This window comes from Piliocolobus tephrosceles, chromosome 10 (assembly GCF_002776525.5).
Source record: "Piliocolobus tephrosceles isolate RC106 chromosome 10, ASM277652v3, whole genome shotgun sequence".
Classification (NCBI taxonomy): Eukaryota; Metazoa; Chordata; class Mammalia; order Primates; family Cercopithecidae; genus Piliocolobus; species Piliocolobus tephrosceles.
In genome coordinates, this window is record NC_045443.1 from 31,442,406 (window position 1) to 31,459,369 (window position 16,964).

The window sequence follows — 16,964 nt, forward strand, 5'->3', positions numbered from 1 at the left end:
CTGGAGTACAGTGGCCGGATCTCAGCTCACTGCAAGCTCCGCCTCCCGGGTTCCCGCCATTCTCCTGCCTCAGCCTCCCGAGTAGCTGGGACTACAGGCACCCGCCACCTCGCCCGGCTAGTTTTTTGTATTAGTAGAGACGGGGTTTCACCGTGTTAGCCAGGATGGTCTCGATCTCCTGACCTCGTGATCCGCCCGTCTCGGCCTCCCAAAGTGCTGGGATTACAGGCTTGAGCCACCGCGCCCGGCCTAAAAAAAAAAAATTCTAAGATTTCAGGCTCTTCAGTCTGGTAAGTTTCTACCTTGAAGTTCAGAGTCCAAACTACAGTAATTATAGCATGCAAAGTGAGTAATCTAAATAGACACTAAGTATAATGTCCATGAATATTCTCTTACGAAGCCTGAATAGCTAACATTTATGAAAGAATAGCTAACATTTGTGATAGCTAACAATTATGGGATTACAGGTGCATGCCACCACACCTGGCTAATTTTTGTACTTTTTGTAGAGACGGGGTTTTGTCTCTATGTATGAAAGAAGGAAAGATTATTCTCATACAGCAACAGCAAAGCAAAGATCTATTGGCTAATATATTGTAGTTGCAGTGTTTGCTCTCATGCTCAATGAGAGGCCATGGAGTTTAGGCCTTTCATTTCTATCTTCTCATCTATAAATATAAATGAAATTCCAACATCATACTCAGCAAATACACCTATATAAGTAGAACGGAGAATGCGAATTTTTGCTGTATATTAAACCTGCCATTTTCTCAGTTTTTAGATTCTTTCTACTTTGGGGGGCTGGGATACAATACCAAAACACATAAATATATATGAAGTTGGCACTAAAGGAAGACAGGGAACATTCTGGTGTATTATGATCCCTATGCTTTTGACACTGGCAGGTATAAATGAGTACTGATGGGGTTGCCAGAAGGAAGAGGTTGTGGCCAGGCCAATCTAAAAGCACTACTTTCGAGGGCCTTCCATACCATGTGATGATAAATAGGACATTCTTTGTGGCGATTTTGGGAGGGAGTTTCAATGGGGCACTAGACCCATTCATCTTGACACCCAGGAGGTAATAAATTGCTGAGGAAATTGTTCCAGACTTGCAGGGAATGTGTTATGTGTTACTGAACAAAGCGCATCTTTTTTTTTTTTTTTTTTTTTTTAGATAGGGTCTCACTCTGTCGCCCAGGTTGGAGTGCAGCAGCATGATCTTGGCTCACTGCAGCCTCCATCTCCGGGTTCAGCGATCCTCCAACCTCAGCCTCTTGATAGCTGGGATTACAGGTGCGTGCTACCACACCTGGCTAATTTTTGTGTTTTTTGTAGAGACAAGGTTTTGTTTCTATGTTTATGTTGCCCAGGCTGGACTCAAACTCTTGGACTCAAGCAATCTGCCTGCCTCGGCCTCCCAAAGTTCTGGGATTACAGGCATGAGCCATCACACCCAGCCACATCTTGGTTTTTGAGGACAAAGTGAGATGGCTCAGAGAATGCCTCTGTACTTCAGATGATTAGACAAAATGAAAGATGGCCACACAGGCGGTAAGAAATAGATTGACAGAGGAAAAAAGGGGAGTTGAAACCATAATTAACAAGTTGGCTAGAAGGAAACATGACAACCAGAAGTAATCATGCCTCTCAAACTAGAGAGCAAGTGAGAAACTTCGTTTTAAATAATGAGAGATGGGGGTCTCACTATGTTGCTCAGGCCGGTCTCAAACACCTGGCTCAAGGAATCCTCTCACCTTGGCCCCCTAAAGTGCTGGAATTACATGTGTGAGCCAGCATGCTTGGCAATTCCTGTTGTTTAAACTACTCAGTTTGTGGTACTCTATTATGGTGGCCCTAGGAAATGAATGTGGAAATTTATTAGTGACTCTGGAGAGAAGAGTTTAAAAGCCTGTGAGCAGAGGGCAGATTAGGGGTTTGGAAATGGAACCACTTCTTTTATCTAGAGACCTAAAATCTAAGATTTCCATGAAGCCTACTCCAGCTAGAAGAGAATTTTATAAACTATACAAATGTATACTTCCATTACTATTTCTTAATTGAAAATACTCAAACAATAGGGCACTTTCTCTTTCAAAATAAAGATTCATGGATTTAATTCTTGGCTACAAGAATTTGCTCATCTGCCTGAATCAAACTACAAAATTAGCTGGATGTGGTGGCGCATGCCTGTAATCCCAGCTACTCGAGAGGCTGAGGCAGGAGAATCGCTTGAACGTGGGAGGCGCAGGTTGCAGTGAGCCGAGATCATGCCATTGCATCCAGTCTGGGCAACAAGAGCAAGCGAAACTCCGTCTCAAAAAAAAAGAATGAACACAAGTTAAACATTTTGTTTATTTTCTATTTGGAGTGGTGAATTTTATAAATGTAGCACAGACAGCACGTTTTTGAGGGCAGAGATTGTATATTTCTACAGAACCATGTACAGTCTATAGGTAGGTAATTAATAGAAAATTTCTGATGAAGGTAAGATGAAGAGTGACTCAAAATTACTGGGTTATCTCCAGAAAAAACACTTAAAAGCAGCATTTCTGGCCAGGCGTGGTGGCTTACACCTGTAATCCCAGCACTTTGGGAGGCTGAGGTGGGTGGATCACCTGAGATCAGGAGTTCAAGACGAGCCTGGCCAACATGGTGAACCCCGTTTCTACTAAAAATACAAAAATTCGCCAGGTGTGGTGGCACGTGCCTGTAATCTCAGCTACTCAGGAGGCTGAGGCAGGAGAATCGCTTGAATCCAGTAAGTGGAGGTTGCACTGAGCCAAGACTGTGCCATTGCACTCCAGCCCAGGCAAGAAGAACAAAACTCCACCTCAAAAAAAAAAAGGAAAAAAGGTAGCATTTCCATTCCCTTCAGTGGAAGGTTCTACACCTACGCCCTGCCAAAGTCCATTTCAAGTTACTATTAGAACCTTGTCTGAAGGTGCAAAGTTTAAGAACTGGCTCAACATTTTTATTTGGGGACAGGGTCTTGCTCTTTCACCCAAGCTGGAGTGCAGTGGTGGGATCACAGTACTCACTGTAGCCTCAACCCTGTCGGCTCAAGCGATCCTCCCACCTCAGCCTCCCAAGCATTTGGGACCACACGTGTGCCACTATACCTGGCTAATTAAGACAAAAAACTTTTTTTTTTTTTGGTAGAGACAGGGTCTCACTATGTTACCTTGGCTGGTCTCAAACTCTTGGGCTCAAGTGATCCTTCCACCTCGGCCTCCCAAAGTGTTGGGATTACAGGACTGGGTCACCATACCCAGCCTCCCAACACTTTTTTTTTTTGAGACAGCATCTTGCTCTGTTGCCCAAGTCGGAGTGGAGTGCAATGGCATGATCTTGGCTCACTGCAACCTCTGCCTCCTGGGTTCAAGAGATACTCATGCCTCAGCCTCCCGAGTAGTTGGGATTACAGGTGTGTACCACCATACCCAGCTGACTTTTATATTTTTAGTAGAGATGGGGTTTCACCATGTTGGCCAAGCTGGTGTCAAACTCCTGGCCTCAAGTAATTTGCCCTCCTTAAGCTCCCACAGTGCTGGAATTACAGGCATGAGCTACCACACCCAGTCCTCTCAACAAATTTAAACGTTAAAACTTCTGAGTGATGTGTCAATAACAGTCTTTGTTCTAGGACCAATTGTATTCTGAAATTCTTTCTCTAAAATAGGATGTCAAACTACTAGGTGCAGTGATCACTAGGTCAAAATTAATACTGCCTACCCACTATGGTCCTCTTGCTATCTTTCCATTCCTCTACAACTCTTAAAATGTCTCTGACTCCCGTTCAGTGCTGCTTCTGAAGACTCACGATAATAATCCAGCATCTCGTCCATCATGATTCAATGCTAGTAAGAATAATGTTCAAACCCATCATAAATCTTTTTTTTTTTTTTTTTTTTTTTTTTGACATGGAGTCTCACTCCATCGCCCAGGCCGGAGTACGGGGGAGCAGTCTTGGCTCACTGCAACCTCCATCTTCCAGGTTCAAGCGATTCAACTGCCTTACCCTCCTGAGTAGCTGGGATTACAGACACCCGCCACCACGCCTGGCTAATTTTTGTATTTTTAGTAGAGAGGGGGTTTCACCACGTTGGCCCGGCTGGTCTCCAACTCTTCATATCCAGTGGCCCATCCACCTCGGCCTCCCAAAGTGCTGGGATTACAAGCACGAACCACCGTGCCCGGCCCATCATAAATCTTCAAGGATCTTTCCTAAATATGACAATGCAGACTGTTGATTGCCATTAATTAGGAAGCTTAATAATTGGCAAAAAAAAGTATTTGGTAGAAAAAAATCCAGATTTTAAAAACTGTTAATTTTTGCGTAATTACAACTTACTCCTTAAGAATGAGAGATTTCAATTTAAACTGATGTTTTAATACATATTTTATATTCTTAAAAAAAATATATATATATACATATTTTGAGACAGAGTCTCACTCTGTTGCCCAGGCTGGAATGCAGTGGCATGATCTTGGCTCACTGCAACCTCTGCCTCCCAGATTCAAGTGCTGGGATTACAGGCATTGAGTCACCACGCCTGACCTCATTTCTGTTTTTTAACAGAAAAAGTGGCAGAGGAGATGGACACTAGAGAATGCTTTTAAACTTGATCTGAATCTTTGTAAATACAGTTATAGTCAGAGACAGCAGAACCTTGGCATTCTGATTGCAGGAGCTCCAGGGAAATGTAGTCAACTCATATTCCTAGCTGTCTGATTAAATACATTTAAACACTAGGTTTCTAACAATAAATACTACATTTAGGGTAGTGTTGCCCTCTAGGGGCAATGAGGGAAAAGAAATTAGGGTGAACAAAAGGGTCTTTAGGCTGGGCGCAGTGGCTCACGCCTGTAATCCCAACACTGTGGGAGGCCGAGGCAGGTGGATCACTAGAGGTCAGGGGTTCAAGACCAGCCTGGCCAACATGGTGAAACCTGTCTCTACTAAAAATACAAAAAATTAGCTGGGTGAGGTGACAGGTGCCTATAGTCCCAGCTACTCAGAAGGCTGAGGCAGGAGAAGGGTGTAAACCCAGCAGGCAGAGCTTGCAGTGAGCTGAGATTGCGCCACTGTACTCCAGCCTGGGCGACAGAGCGAGACTCCGTCTCAAACAAACAAACAAACAAACAAAAAAAACGGGTCTTTAAGGCCAGGCATGGTGGCTCACGCCTGTTATCCCAGCACGTTGGGATGCCAAGGCAGATGGATCACTTGAGGTCGGAAGTTCGAGACCAGCCTGACCAAAATGGAGAAACCCTGTCTCTACTAAAAATACAAAATTAGCTGGGTGTGGTGGTGCACGTCTGTAATCCCAGCTACTCAAGAGGCTGGGGCAGGAGAATGGCTTGAGTCCAGGAGGCAGAGGTTGCAGTGAGCCGAGATCGTGCCACTGTACTCCAGCCTGGGTGACAGGAGCAAAATTCCATTTCAAAAAAAAAAAAAGGTTAGTTTAAATCATATTTGTAATGCACTCTTTTTTTTTTTTTTTTTCTGAGATGGAGCCTCGCTCTTGTTGCTGGAGTGCAACAGCACAATCTCAGCTCACCGCAACCTCTGCCTCCCAGGTTTAAGCGATTCTCCTGCCTCAGCCACCTGAGTAGCTGGCATTACAGGTGCCCGCCACCACGCCTGGCTAATTTTTGTATGTTTAGTAGAGATGGGGTGTCACCATGTTGGCCAGGCTGGTCTTGAACTCCTGACCTTGTGATCCGCCCGCCTTTACATCCTAAAGTGCTGGGATTGTAGGTGTGAGCCACTGCACCTGGTCAATGCACCTTTTTTTTTTTTTTGAGACGGAGTCTCGCTTTGTCACCCAGGCTGGAGCGCAGTGGCACGATCTCGGCTCACTGCAACCTCCGCCTCCCAGGTTCAAGTGATTCTCCTGCCTCAGCCTCCTGAGTAGCTGGAATGACAGGCACGCACCACTACGCCCAGCTAATTTTTGTATTTTTAGTAGAGATGGGGTTTCACCATGTTGGTCAGGCTGGTCTTGAACTCCTGACCTCATGATCTGCCAACCTCGGCCTCCCAAGTACTGGGATTACAGGCATAAACCACCATGCCCGGCCCCTGCCCTCTTTCTTAAACTGTGGTAGACTTATGACTTTTTGTTGTTGTTGAGATAAGAGTCTAGCTCTGTCACCTAGGCTGGAGTGCAGTGGCACGATCTCAGCTCACTGTAACCTCCGCCCTCCCGCGTTCAAGCGATTCTCCTGCCTCAACCTCCCGAGAAGCTGGGACTATAGGCATCCGCCACCACCTGGGTGAGGTGGCTCATGCGTGTAATCCCAGCACTTTGGGAAGCTGAGTAGGGCTGATCACTTGAGATCAGGAGTTTGAGACCAGCCTGGCCAACACGGCGAAACCCCGTCCCTACTAAAAATACAAAAATTAGCCGGGTGTGGTGGTGGGCACCTATAATCCCAGGTACTTGGTAGACTGAGGCAGGAGAATTGCTTGAACTTGGGAGGCAGAGGTTTCAGTGAGCTGAGATCGCACCACTGTACTCCAACCTGGGAGACAAGAGGAGACTCCGTCTAAAACATTTCTGTATGTCCAAAGTAATCCATAATTTATGAAAAGGTTCCAAAATGGCTGATTCAGTATAAAGCATTTTATCTCAATTAGCTTACCACAGTTACTTCTACTTTTGTGTGAAATAGATGGTTATTTTATATAAGGAAAAGCATGTGTTGTTGTGAAAAATAGACAGTAGGTAAGAACACTTAGCTTAAGAAACCCTACATAATTCTAATTAGCTAAAAAATTATGACACTTCTAACATATTTTCTATAAATTGAAGAAGAGATTCAACTCCTGAAATTTTTTGAGACATATGTTCATATATTTTCCCTGAAAGATCATTAATGACGGTTATAAAACTTTTTTTTTTGAGATGGAGTCTTGCTCTGTTGCCCAGGCTGCAGTGCAGTGGCACCTTCTCGGCTCACTGCAACCCTTGCCTCCTGGGTTCAAGTGATCCTCCTGCCTCAGCCTTCCGAGTAGCTGGGACTACAGGCACCCACCACATGCCCAGCTAATTTTTGTATTTTAGTAGAGATGGGGTTTCACCATGTTGGCCAGGCTGGTCTCAAACACCCAACCTCAGGTGATCCGCCCATCTTGGCCTCCCAAAGTGGTGGGATTACAGGTGTGAGCCACCGTGCCTGGCATAAAACTTTTAAGAAAAAAAATATTCTGATGCTACTGAGAGTAATGTATCCTTGCATGGCCATTTACAGTTCATTGGGGGTTTTCACATGATACCTTGCTTGATCAGCATGACCATTCCAGCCTAGGTAATCTCATTTTCCCTTTTTTTTTTTTTTTTTTTTTTTTGAGACGGAGTCTTGCTCTGTCGCCCAGGCTGGAGTGCAGTGACTGGATCCCAGCTCACTGCAAGCTCCGCCTCCCGGGTTTACGCCATTCTCCTGCCTCAGCCTCCTGAGTAGCTGGGACTACAGGCGCCCGCCACCTCGCCCGGCTAGTTTTTTTTTTTGTATTTTTTAGTAGAGACCGGGTTTCACTCTATTAGCCAGGATGGTCTCGATCTCCTGACCTCGTGATCCGCCCGTCTCGGCCTCCCAAAGTGCTGGGATTACAGGCTTGAGTCACCGTGCCCGGCCCTTCATTTTCCCTATTTTATAGATGACGAAGCAGGACTTCAGAAAGGGCAAATAACTTTTTCCAGGTCTCACAGTTAGTAATATTGCTCCTTCTACTTTATCCCATTATGGGCAAAATGAGTAAATTTTAGCTTGAGAGAGAAAGAGATCAAGGCCATATAGTATTGAGTCTTCTCAGAGTCCAATGCTGCTAGTTCTTTACCAATGATGTCATACCTGGTGATTCTGCAAGGTGCTCTTGTTTCTCTTCTCTGTCCTGAAACTGAATTAAATGTGACCACAAAGCCGACTTCCCCTGAAAGTACAAGGTGTGTAAACATTTCATAAGAAATAATTCATCATAAAATAATTTCTCATCCAAATCATTCATATTCCAATAGCCATTCAGAAGTTTGGTGACCCAAGCTTATTCATTCCTAGCTGTATGACATTCTGAGCATCTTCTGCAAGTATCATAAAGGTCATCCTTTGCCTCACTGAGAAGACTGGCAAGAGCCTGGGGAAAGGAAGCAGCTAAGCAAAGGGCCAGCATGGCAGGCAGAAGATTTCTGATGTCTGCTAGGTTGTTACTTAGTTGTATATAATTAGGGCTGTCTACACTGGGTACATTAGTAACCATGGGATTAAAATGCTCTAGCAGCACAGAATGTACTTGTGTACATCTATATGTAAAATATATATGGATATATATATATTTGGATATATGGAGTGGCAATAAGACAAAAAAATAGAGGTGAGAGGAGAAAGAGAAAAAGGGAGGAAGAAAGAAACACGCACACATCAGAAAAAAATCAGAAAGGGGGACTAGAGAGACGAAAGCAAAGAGACCATTAAAATTTTTCACCCTGAATTATTAGATCTAACTTAAAATGGCAAGGAACTGTTAATTCTGGACAGTGACAAAGGCAAACATTTAATGGAACTTACTAGGGATACAGCCTCTGCAATGATGTGCTACTTCATCCTTTCCTGCTTAGCAGGAAAGATCCCCAAACCACCTCCTGCTCATGGGTTATATTTTCTTGTTCTGAAATTAAAATGTCTGTGGCATTTTTCTAGTCCCCTTCTGACAAAAGTGCCTTTTTTTTTTTTTTTTAGTGACATATTTTTCTCCTTGTTACATTTCTTCACAGGGCTCTTAACTGGCCATGTCACCAGGACCTCCTAAAACTGTTACCTGCTTGACCTGCAAGCCATGGCTCCATATCCTCTCCAGCAGGTCACAGAGGCTGGCGATCAAGGTGTTCTCCTCCAGGCCGGTGATGTTTGCTTCTCCATGGCCAAGTTCCACTGCTTCATGTCCCATCTTCTCCACCAACATGCGCTTTGTCTAAGAATATCACGTGTAGTCATAAGGCACCCCAGTAGTGAAACCAAAAACCAACACGTCAATTACTGAAGTAGGAGACTTGGTTTCCCTTCATTATACCTCTGTTTGCAGATTTGTAATCACCTTGGGAAAAAATCTCTTAATCTCGGTGGTCAACTAATTGGAGCAATATAATTTATATGTTACTATTTTGTCAGAAAAATGGAGTGTAACTAAAGAGAAAATAAGATAATATTTGTAAGCATCCCCACGTTGAAAAGATGCTTATGTACAACAGTTGTCAAATTATTAACTTCTGTGATATTGGGGAATTACAGCAGACCTAGAATATGTACTGTCAGGGTTGGGTATGGTGGCTCACACCTGTAATCCCAGCACTTTGGGAGGCCGAAGCAAGTGGATCACCTGAGGTCAGGAGTTCGAGACCAGCCTGGCCAACATGGTGAAACCCGGTCTCTACTAACAATACAGAAGTTAGCCAGGTAGTAGTGCCACACGCCTGTAATCCCAGTTATTTGGGAGGCTGAGGCAGAAGAATCGCTTGAACCCAGGAGGTAGAGGTTGCAGTGAGCTGAGATTGCGCCACTGTGCCAGCCTGCTGGGTGATAGAGTGAGACTGTGTCTCAAAAAACAAAAAACAATAAAAAAAGAAAATGTACCGTCAGAATATGGAACCCCATCCTGCCACCACAACTTGCCCTATCACTGCCCCAGCATCTTAGCATACTAAAGATTCTTGCACTTAGTTTGATTGCACTTAGGTAAAAACCAGAATACAAATGGGCAGCTCTAAATTTTTTGAGAACTCAAATTTGTGAATGAACCAGGACTTTCCTTCTCTTTTCCTTTTTTATCTTTTCTTTGTTCATCAAGCATACACCAAAAAATGCAAAGAAAATGGAAATCAGTTTCATGTAAGTTAATTTGCATCAGTCTTAGTAGCTTTTATAAAATGTAAAATGAGACAGAATCTAGCTCTTTTAGGCAAGAACTTTAATTCACCACTATATTCTGATGCTCAAAAATAGTGTATTTATTGAATATGCAGAGAAGGTACTCAAGAAATGACTGTCAAATAAATACAATTATTAGCTAAAATGAAGTTTTAAGTTTTGTCAATTTGTACTGCTACCTCCAAAAAACACAGGTTTCTGAGAGGAGAATGTTGTGCAATATACACAAACCTACAACACAGCCAAGGTATTTTTCCTTATGGGGACGAAAACCATATATAGGCACAAATAAGGCCGTACACAGGTGCATACACAGACACAAGTGTTGCCTTTCACATAAGATGGCAACATTCCTGACGCAAATTATGAGTGGCTTAAGACATCCATTCATGTTGGTGAGGAGAACAGCAATGTCTGAAAAGGTGAGAAAAATGATATAAGGCTCTCATGTCTTTGATTCTGTGGGCAATGAAGAACCCATGGAGGTTCAATACCTCAGTAAAGAGTACATGAGGTCAATGCCACAATAAGAGTTTTCTTCTAGCAAAATTATATGCTTAAATGGGGGTTAACTCAGTTCATCTTAGCCTCACACATGGTGTAAACATGAATGCACACTGTCTGACATCAGTGAATAATACATACCTTCATTCTACATTCTTTTAATAAGCCTTCTACGAATTTACAGTTGGTCTGTGCAATCACTGCAGGAGAGAGGTCTGACAGTTTGGGTTGCCTCAGGTTTTTTCCTAAACTTCGTGCCTCTTGCATATATTTCTAAAAATTAAGGAGTATTTTTAATGCATAAACATTAGCTATTCTTCTAATCTTCTTAACCTTATACAAACAAGTGCAAAGACAAATGAAATGCAAAACAGCTGTAAGTGTATGTGCATAAAAACAATTAATGTTTTAGTGCACCAAAAGACAGAGGACACTCATATGCCACCCCACAACAACTGTTAACTCCTGTGAGAAGTAAAGTGACAGAAACCCCATCACATTAAAACTTATTCAAAGTGAGATGACATTTCATTTTGTTTAGTCTTTTCACTGGGAATACAACAGGTTGCGATGAGTCAGGATTGTGGTTGGGACAAAAAATTTAGGTGTTTAGATTACAAATCCAAGGTTTTGCAGGAGCCCAGTGGTTCTCAGATCACTGATTTCCTCCACTCCTTTCCCCATACAGCAAGACTTAACAGGCCGGGCGCGGTGGCTCAAGCCTGTAATCCCAGCACTTGGGAGGCCGAGACGGGCGGATCACGAGGTCAGGAGATCGAGACCATCCTGGCTAACACGGTGAAACCCCGTCTCTACTAAAAAATACAAAAAACTAGCCGGGCGAGGTGGCGGGCGCCTGTAGTCCCAGCTACTCAGGAGGCTGAGGCAGGAGAATGGCGTAAACCCGGGAGGCGGAGCTTGCAGTGAGCTGAGATCCCGCCACTGCACTCCAGCCTGGGCGACAGAGCGAGACTCTGTCTCAAAAAAAAAAAAAAAAAAAAAAAAGACTTAACATACCTCTAGCCTCTTGGGCAGTGCTCTCCAATCTAATCCTTTGCTCTATAATCAAATCACAACAGTAAAATCAGAAACTTTAGAATCTGGTTGTAACTAATTTTATGACTCAGGCATATCAACTAATGTTTGTGCACCTCAGCTTGTTAAATGGGCATAAAACATGCCCCCCTACCTTCCCAAAAGGCTATAGGATCACTCTGAAAAGCACCATGTGCTCCAAGTGAAGGTGGCCTCTTTCTGTGATGTTTTTGCTAAAGCCCTACCTTGCCTTGTTCTATGATCAAGAGAAAGTGAATTACAGTGTTACTTTTGGGGTTTTTGGTAACCCTAAGGTATCACAGAAACTTAACTTAACCAAATGCTCTTGAGCTTTGGTTAGTGAATTTCTATTAAAAAGAAAATCACTACATGTGATTAGTGCAAGACATGTGCTCTCTCTCTCCTTTCTATGCTGTCTATAAAAGTTCATCCAGGGGCTGGGCGGTGGCTCCCATCTGTAATCCCAGCACTTTGGGGGGCCGAGATGGGTGGATCACCAGAGGTCAGGACTGCGAGACCAGCCTGGTCAACATGGTGAAACCCCGTCTCTACTAAAAATACAAAATTTGGCCAGGTGTGGTGGTGGATGCCTGTAATCCACCTACTCGGGATTATAGGCTACTCCCCAGCTACTCCGGAGGCTGAGGCAGAAAAATCACTGAAACCCGGGAGGCGGAGACTGCAGTGAGTGCAGATGGCATCACTGCACTCCAGCCTGGGCAACTGAGCGAGACTCCATCTCAAAAAAACAAAACAAAACAAAAAACCAAAAAAACCAAAACAAACAAACAAACAAAAATCCCATCTGGATACCTTGTGTTTACATCAGGATCACAGGGCAGAATTTTCCAAAAAGTCCAAGTGTCTTAGGACCATATTTAGAAAATAACTGCTCTACAATATATAGTAAAAGTAGCAGTTTATTGGCTGGTAGTTGGGGGGCAGCAGGGAGACTGAGATGGCAAGCCAGCACATCCTCCCACGGGCACATATGTGAAATCTATCCTTACTATCTTCAGAGGAGAGCTTGATATTATAAAAGATGCGTAAAATCCTTTGCATTCTTTAAAAAAGACAGTTTGTACATTTAATATATTTCTCCTTTGGAAGAAAACTAATCTGTTAAGTCTGGTACAAATAAAAAAAATCCCACTGATTAGGTATTCAACTAATCAGTTTACCTGCTACCTCCCAATCCTTGTGATGAAAGGCAAAATTAACAAAATAATGTTTTTTTCCAGTCCAATCATTTTTATAGTTGTCTCTAATTCTCAATTTTCCCTTATTTCTTTGACCCTCTTAAAAATGTTTGAAGCAGAGGCCAGGCGTGGTGGCTCACACCTGTAATCCCAGCACTTTGGGAGGCCGAGATGGGCGGATCACAAGGTCAGGAGTTCGAGACCAGCCTGGCCAACATGGTGAAACCCCGTTTCTACTAAAAATACAAAAATGTGGCAGGCGCCTGTAATCCCAGCTACTTGGGAGGCTAAGGCAGGAGAATTGCTTGATCCCGGGAGGCAGAGGTTGCAGTGAGCCAAGATCGTGCCATCGCACTCCAGCTTAGGTGACAAGAGTAAGACTCCATCTCAAAAAAAAAGGTTTGCAGCAGAAAGAAGTATAAATAAATGTTATGGGAACTGCAAAGTTTATTTTTATTTTATTTTTTGGGATGGAATCTTGCTCTGTCGCCCAGGCTAAAGTGCAGTGGCATGATTTCAGCTAACTGCTACCTCTGCCTCCCAGGTACAAGTAATTCTCCTGCCTCAGCCTCCTGAGTAGCTGGGATTACAGGCACGTTCCACCATGCCCGGCTAATTTTTTTTTTTTTTTTTTTTGAGATGGAGTCTTGCTCTGTCACCTAGGCTGGAGTGTAATGGCGTGATCTCGGCTTATTGCAACCTCCACCTCCCAGGTTCAAGTGATTCTCCTGCCTTAGTCTCCTGAGCAGCTGGGATTACAGATGCATATCACCATGCCTGGCTAATTTTTATATTTTCGGTAGAAACGGGGTTTCACCATGTTGGTCAGGCTGATCTCGAACTCCTGACCTTGTGATCCACACACCTCGGCCTCCCAAAGTGCTGGGATTACAGGCGAGAGCCACCATGCCCGGCCATAATTTTGTATTTTTTAGTAGAGACAGGGTTTCACTATGTTGGTCAGGCTGGTCTCGAACTCCTGACCTCGTGATCTACCCGCCTCGGCCTCCCAAAGTGCTGAGATTACAGGGGTGAGCCACCGCGCCTGGAGAGTTTGATTTTTAAAACCTATCAACTATTACCAGCAGAGAAGTCAAATGTAACAAGGTCTACAGAAATGGTCTGAAGGTTAGTTTTATTTATTTATTTTTTTCTTGAGACGAAGTCTCGCTCTGTTGCCCAGGCTGGAGTGCAATGGCTCGGTCTTGGCTTACTGCAAACTCCGCCTCCTGGGTTCAAGCAATTCTCTTGCCTCAGCCTCTCAAGTAGCTGGGATTACAGGTGCTGGCCACCACACCTGGCTAATTTTTGTGTTTTTAGTAGAGATGGGGTTTCGCCATGTTGGCCAGGATGGTCTCAAATTCCTGACCTCAAGTGATCCACTCACCTCAGCTTCCCAAAGTGCTGGGATTACAGGCATGAGCCACCATGCCCTATTTTTTGTTTGTTTGTTTTTTTAAAGACAGAGTCTTGCTCTGTCGCCCACGCTGGAGTGCAGTGGTACAATCTTGGCTCACTGTAACCTTCGCCTCCTGGTTTCAAGCGATTCTCCTGCCTCAGTCTCTCAAGTAGCTGGTACTACAGGCACGCACTACAACACCTGGCTATTTTTTATATTTTTAGTAGAGATGGGGTTTCATCATGTGGGCCAGGCTGGTCTTGAACTCTCAATCTCAAATGATCTCCCTGCCTTGGCCTCCCAAACTGTAGGGATTATAGGTGTGAGCCACCACCCAGCCTCAATACTTTTTTGTTTGGTTTTTGCTTTTTTGAGACAGAGTCTTGGTCTGTTGCCCAGGCTGGAGTACAGTGGCGTGATCTCAGCTCGCTGCAGCCTCCGCCTCCAAGGTTCAAGCAATTTTCCTGCCTGTCTCCTGAGTAGCTGGGACTACAGGCACATGCCACCACGCCTGGCTAATTTTTGTATTTTTAGTAGAGACAGGGTTTCACCATGTTGGCCAAGCTGGTCTCGAACTCCTGTCCTCAAGTGATCCGCCCACTTCATCCTCCCAAAGTGCTGGGATTAAAAGTGTAAGTCACTGAGCCTGTCCCCGAATACTTTTTAAAGTCAATTATTGGATTAAAAATTAACCACTGTCAGCTGGTTGAGGTTGCTCATGCCTATAATCCCAGCACTTTGGGAGGCCGAGGTGGGAGGATCACGAGGCCAAGAGATTGAGACCACCCTGGCCAACATGGTGAAACCCCGTCTCTACTAAAAATACAAAAAAAAAAAAAAAAAAAAAATTAGCTGGGTGTAGTGGTGTGTGCCTGTAGTCCCAGCTACTTGGGAGGCCTAGGCAGGAGGATCGGGAGATGGAGGTTGCAGTGAGCCGAGATCAAGCCACTGCACTCCAGCCTGGTGACAGAGGGAGACTCCGTCTCAAAAACAAACAAAAAATTAAGCACTGTTCAAAGTTTATGTCCTGTTTTACATAAATGAAAACAAGCTAGACTGTGCCTGTCCTATGAGTGACCAATTTACTGAGCCCCCAGTACATATGGGGCAGGTACAGTTATTAGCCAACAGTGGTTAGCCAACAGTGGATTCCATAGGGCCATGTGCAAAGTCTCCTTCTGGGCATCTCTGCTGGAGTCCCAGAACTAGCAACATTCCATGGACATGCACAGAAACCATACAGGGGGCGGCAAAAGGCCTCTCTTCACAGCAAGAAGGGAGGCTGCCTCTGCAAGTTGCAAAAACAGAGCAACTGCCTTTAAAATAAACAAGTGATGATAAAAATATCATCTGAAGGAAAAAATATATTTCAAGATGAAAAATACAGAAGAGAGAGACACTTTTCACAAGAAATGCTTTTATAATACAGTCTAGAAGTAACCCCAGATTTCTTCTGAGATTACTACTGTGTTCTTCTTTATTTCTGCTTAAGACAAATGAAACAAACCACTAGGAACTACCTATGAAAATATATCCTGTTATTCAATAAACACTGAACTAACTGCTCTTTAATACAGGCTCTCCCAGAATTTTCTAATAAACACCCTAGCCCTTTACCTGGTGTTCAACTTGTGAAGGGAAGACCATTGTACAATAGATTTAAGCTAGTATGACATAATGGGCAGAAAATATAAGCAAGATTTCTAAGTGACTTGTTGCCTCAAGTGAACAGCAGTTAGTGAAAGCCGGCATGCAGGGTAAATGGAAAGAATATTGGCCTACAAGTCAGGAGTCCTGGGCTATAGGCCCAGCTCTGTCTTTGTGTGCTTTTAACTCTGGGCAAATCTCTTGGACTTCAATTTAATCATGTCAAATTGGACAACATGACCTTAAAGATCCCTCTTGGCACTGAGATTCTATGTTGATGACTGAACTTTCTGACCACATAAAATACAGGCTAGGAAGGGGAAATTAAAATTCTGTGGAGATAAAACCTGGCAAAAGAAAGGCTATTTGAAATTGAATCACATCTGTACTTCTGGAAAACGCTTAAATAAAGGGGAGTTTGTATATTTAATACATTTCCCCCTTTGAAGTAAGGTAATTTGCTATCTAGCACAAAAAAAATCCCACTGATTAGAGACCTGAATGATTAGTTTTACATGTCAGCAGCATAGAATTACTCATATCAGCACACACAAACAGAGAGGTAGTAAACATAACAAGAAACAGAGAGCAAAATGGGGAGTGTGAGTTCACATCGCAAAGTCATGTGAGGCATTCTAGAGCTATGTGCACTCGCACATGTGTAACATTCAAGTAACACCAAAGACAAGATTGGGGGAACATCTGGTAAAGCACTTTCAAGCAAAGAACATACCAGGCAGCACTCAGAGAAGGATTTTTTAGGAAGTCGTGCAGGAGGAGGTGGACCCTGATCCCACTCCCAGAATGCCATGGAGTTCTGACAGACCAAAAGTTCCCCGGAAGGCTAAGAAGATGGAGAAGTGCCAATGACAGAAAAGCAAAAAAGAAAAGGATAGGGAGAAAGAGACAAGCAGAACAAGCATGCATATGATAAAATCACAGCAAAAGAGAGGGAAGGGAAGAAAATACAGTAGCCAAAAAAAAAAAAAAAAAAAAAAAAAGCACTACACAGGTGATGCTTCAGTTCTTAATAAAATGTTTAAAATCATACATGTATAAACACAACAAAAACAAAAGATGTTTGGGGTGATGTTTTCTGCTTTATTTTTACAAATTTTACAAATTTGATTCTAGAAAACAGTTAACAGGTCTTCTGACTGGATTTCTCTTTTGATCATAAGAAACAAAACAATCAGGCTGGGCATGGTAGCTCACACCTGTAATCCCAATAC

The 16,964-nt window shown here is 43.5% G+C and overlaps 1 protein-coding gene across 2 annotated transcripts in view; it reads right to left on the minus strand.

The window, feature by feature from the left end:
• Positions 1-16,964, minus strand: part of DENND5B (DENN domain containing 5B) — a 215,925-nt gene that overhangs the window by 37,811 nt on the left and 161,150 nt on the right. For both annotated transcript variants that reach the window (XM_023208973.2, XM_023208972.2), the window contains 3 exons: positions 10,573-10,704; positions 8,822-8,974; positions 7,861-7,939 (listed from right to left, as the gene is read on the minus strand). In XM_023208973.2, the coding sequence (XP_023064741.1) occupies positions 7,861-7,939; positions 8,822-8,974; positions 10,573-10,704 (364 nt within the window). The remainder of the gene's footprint in view (positions 1-7,860; positions 7,940-8,821; positions 8,975-10,572; positions 10,705-16,964) is intronic.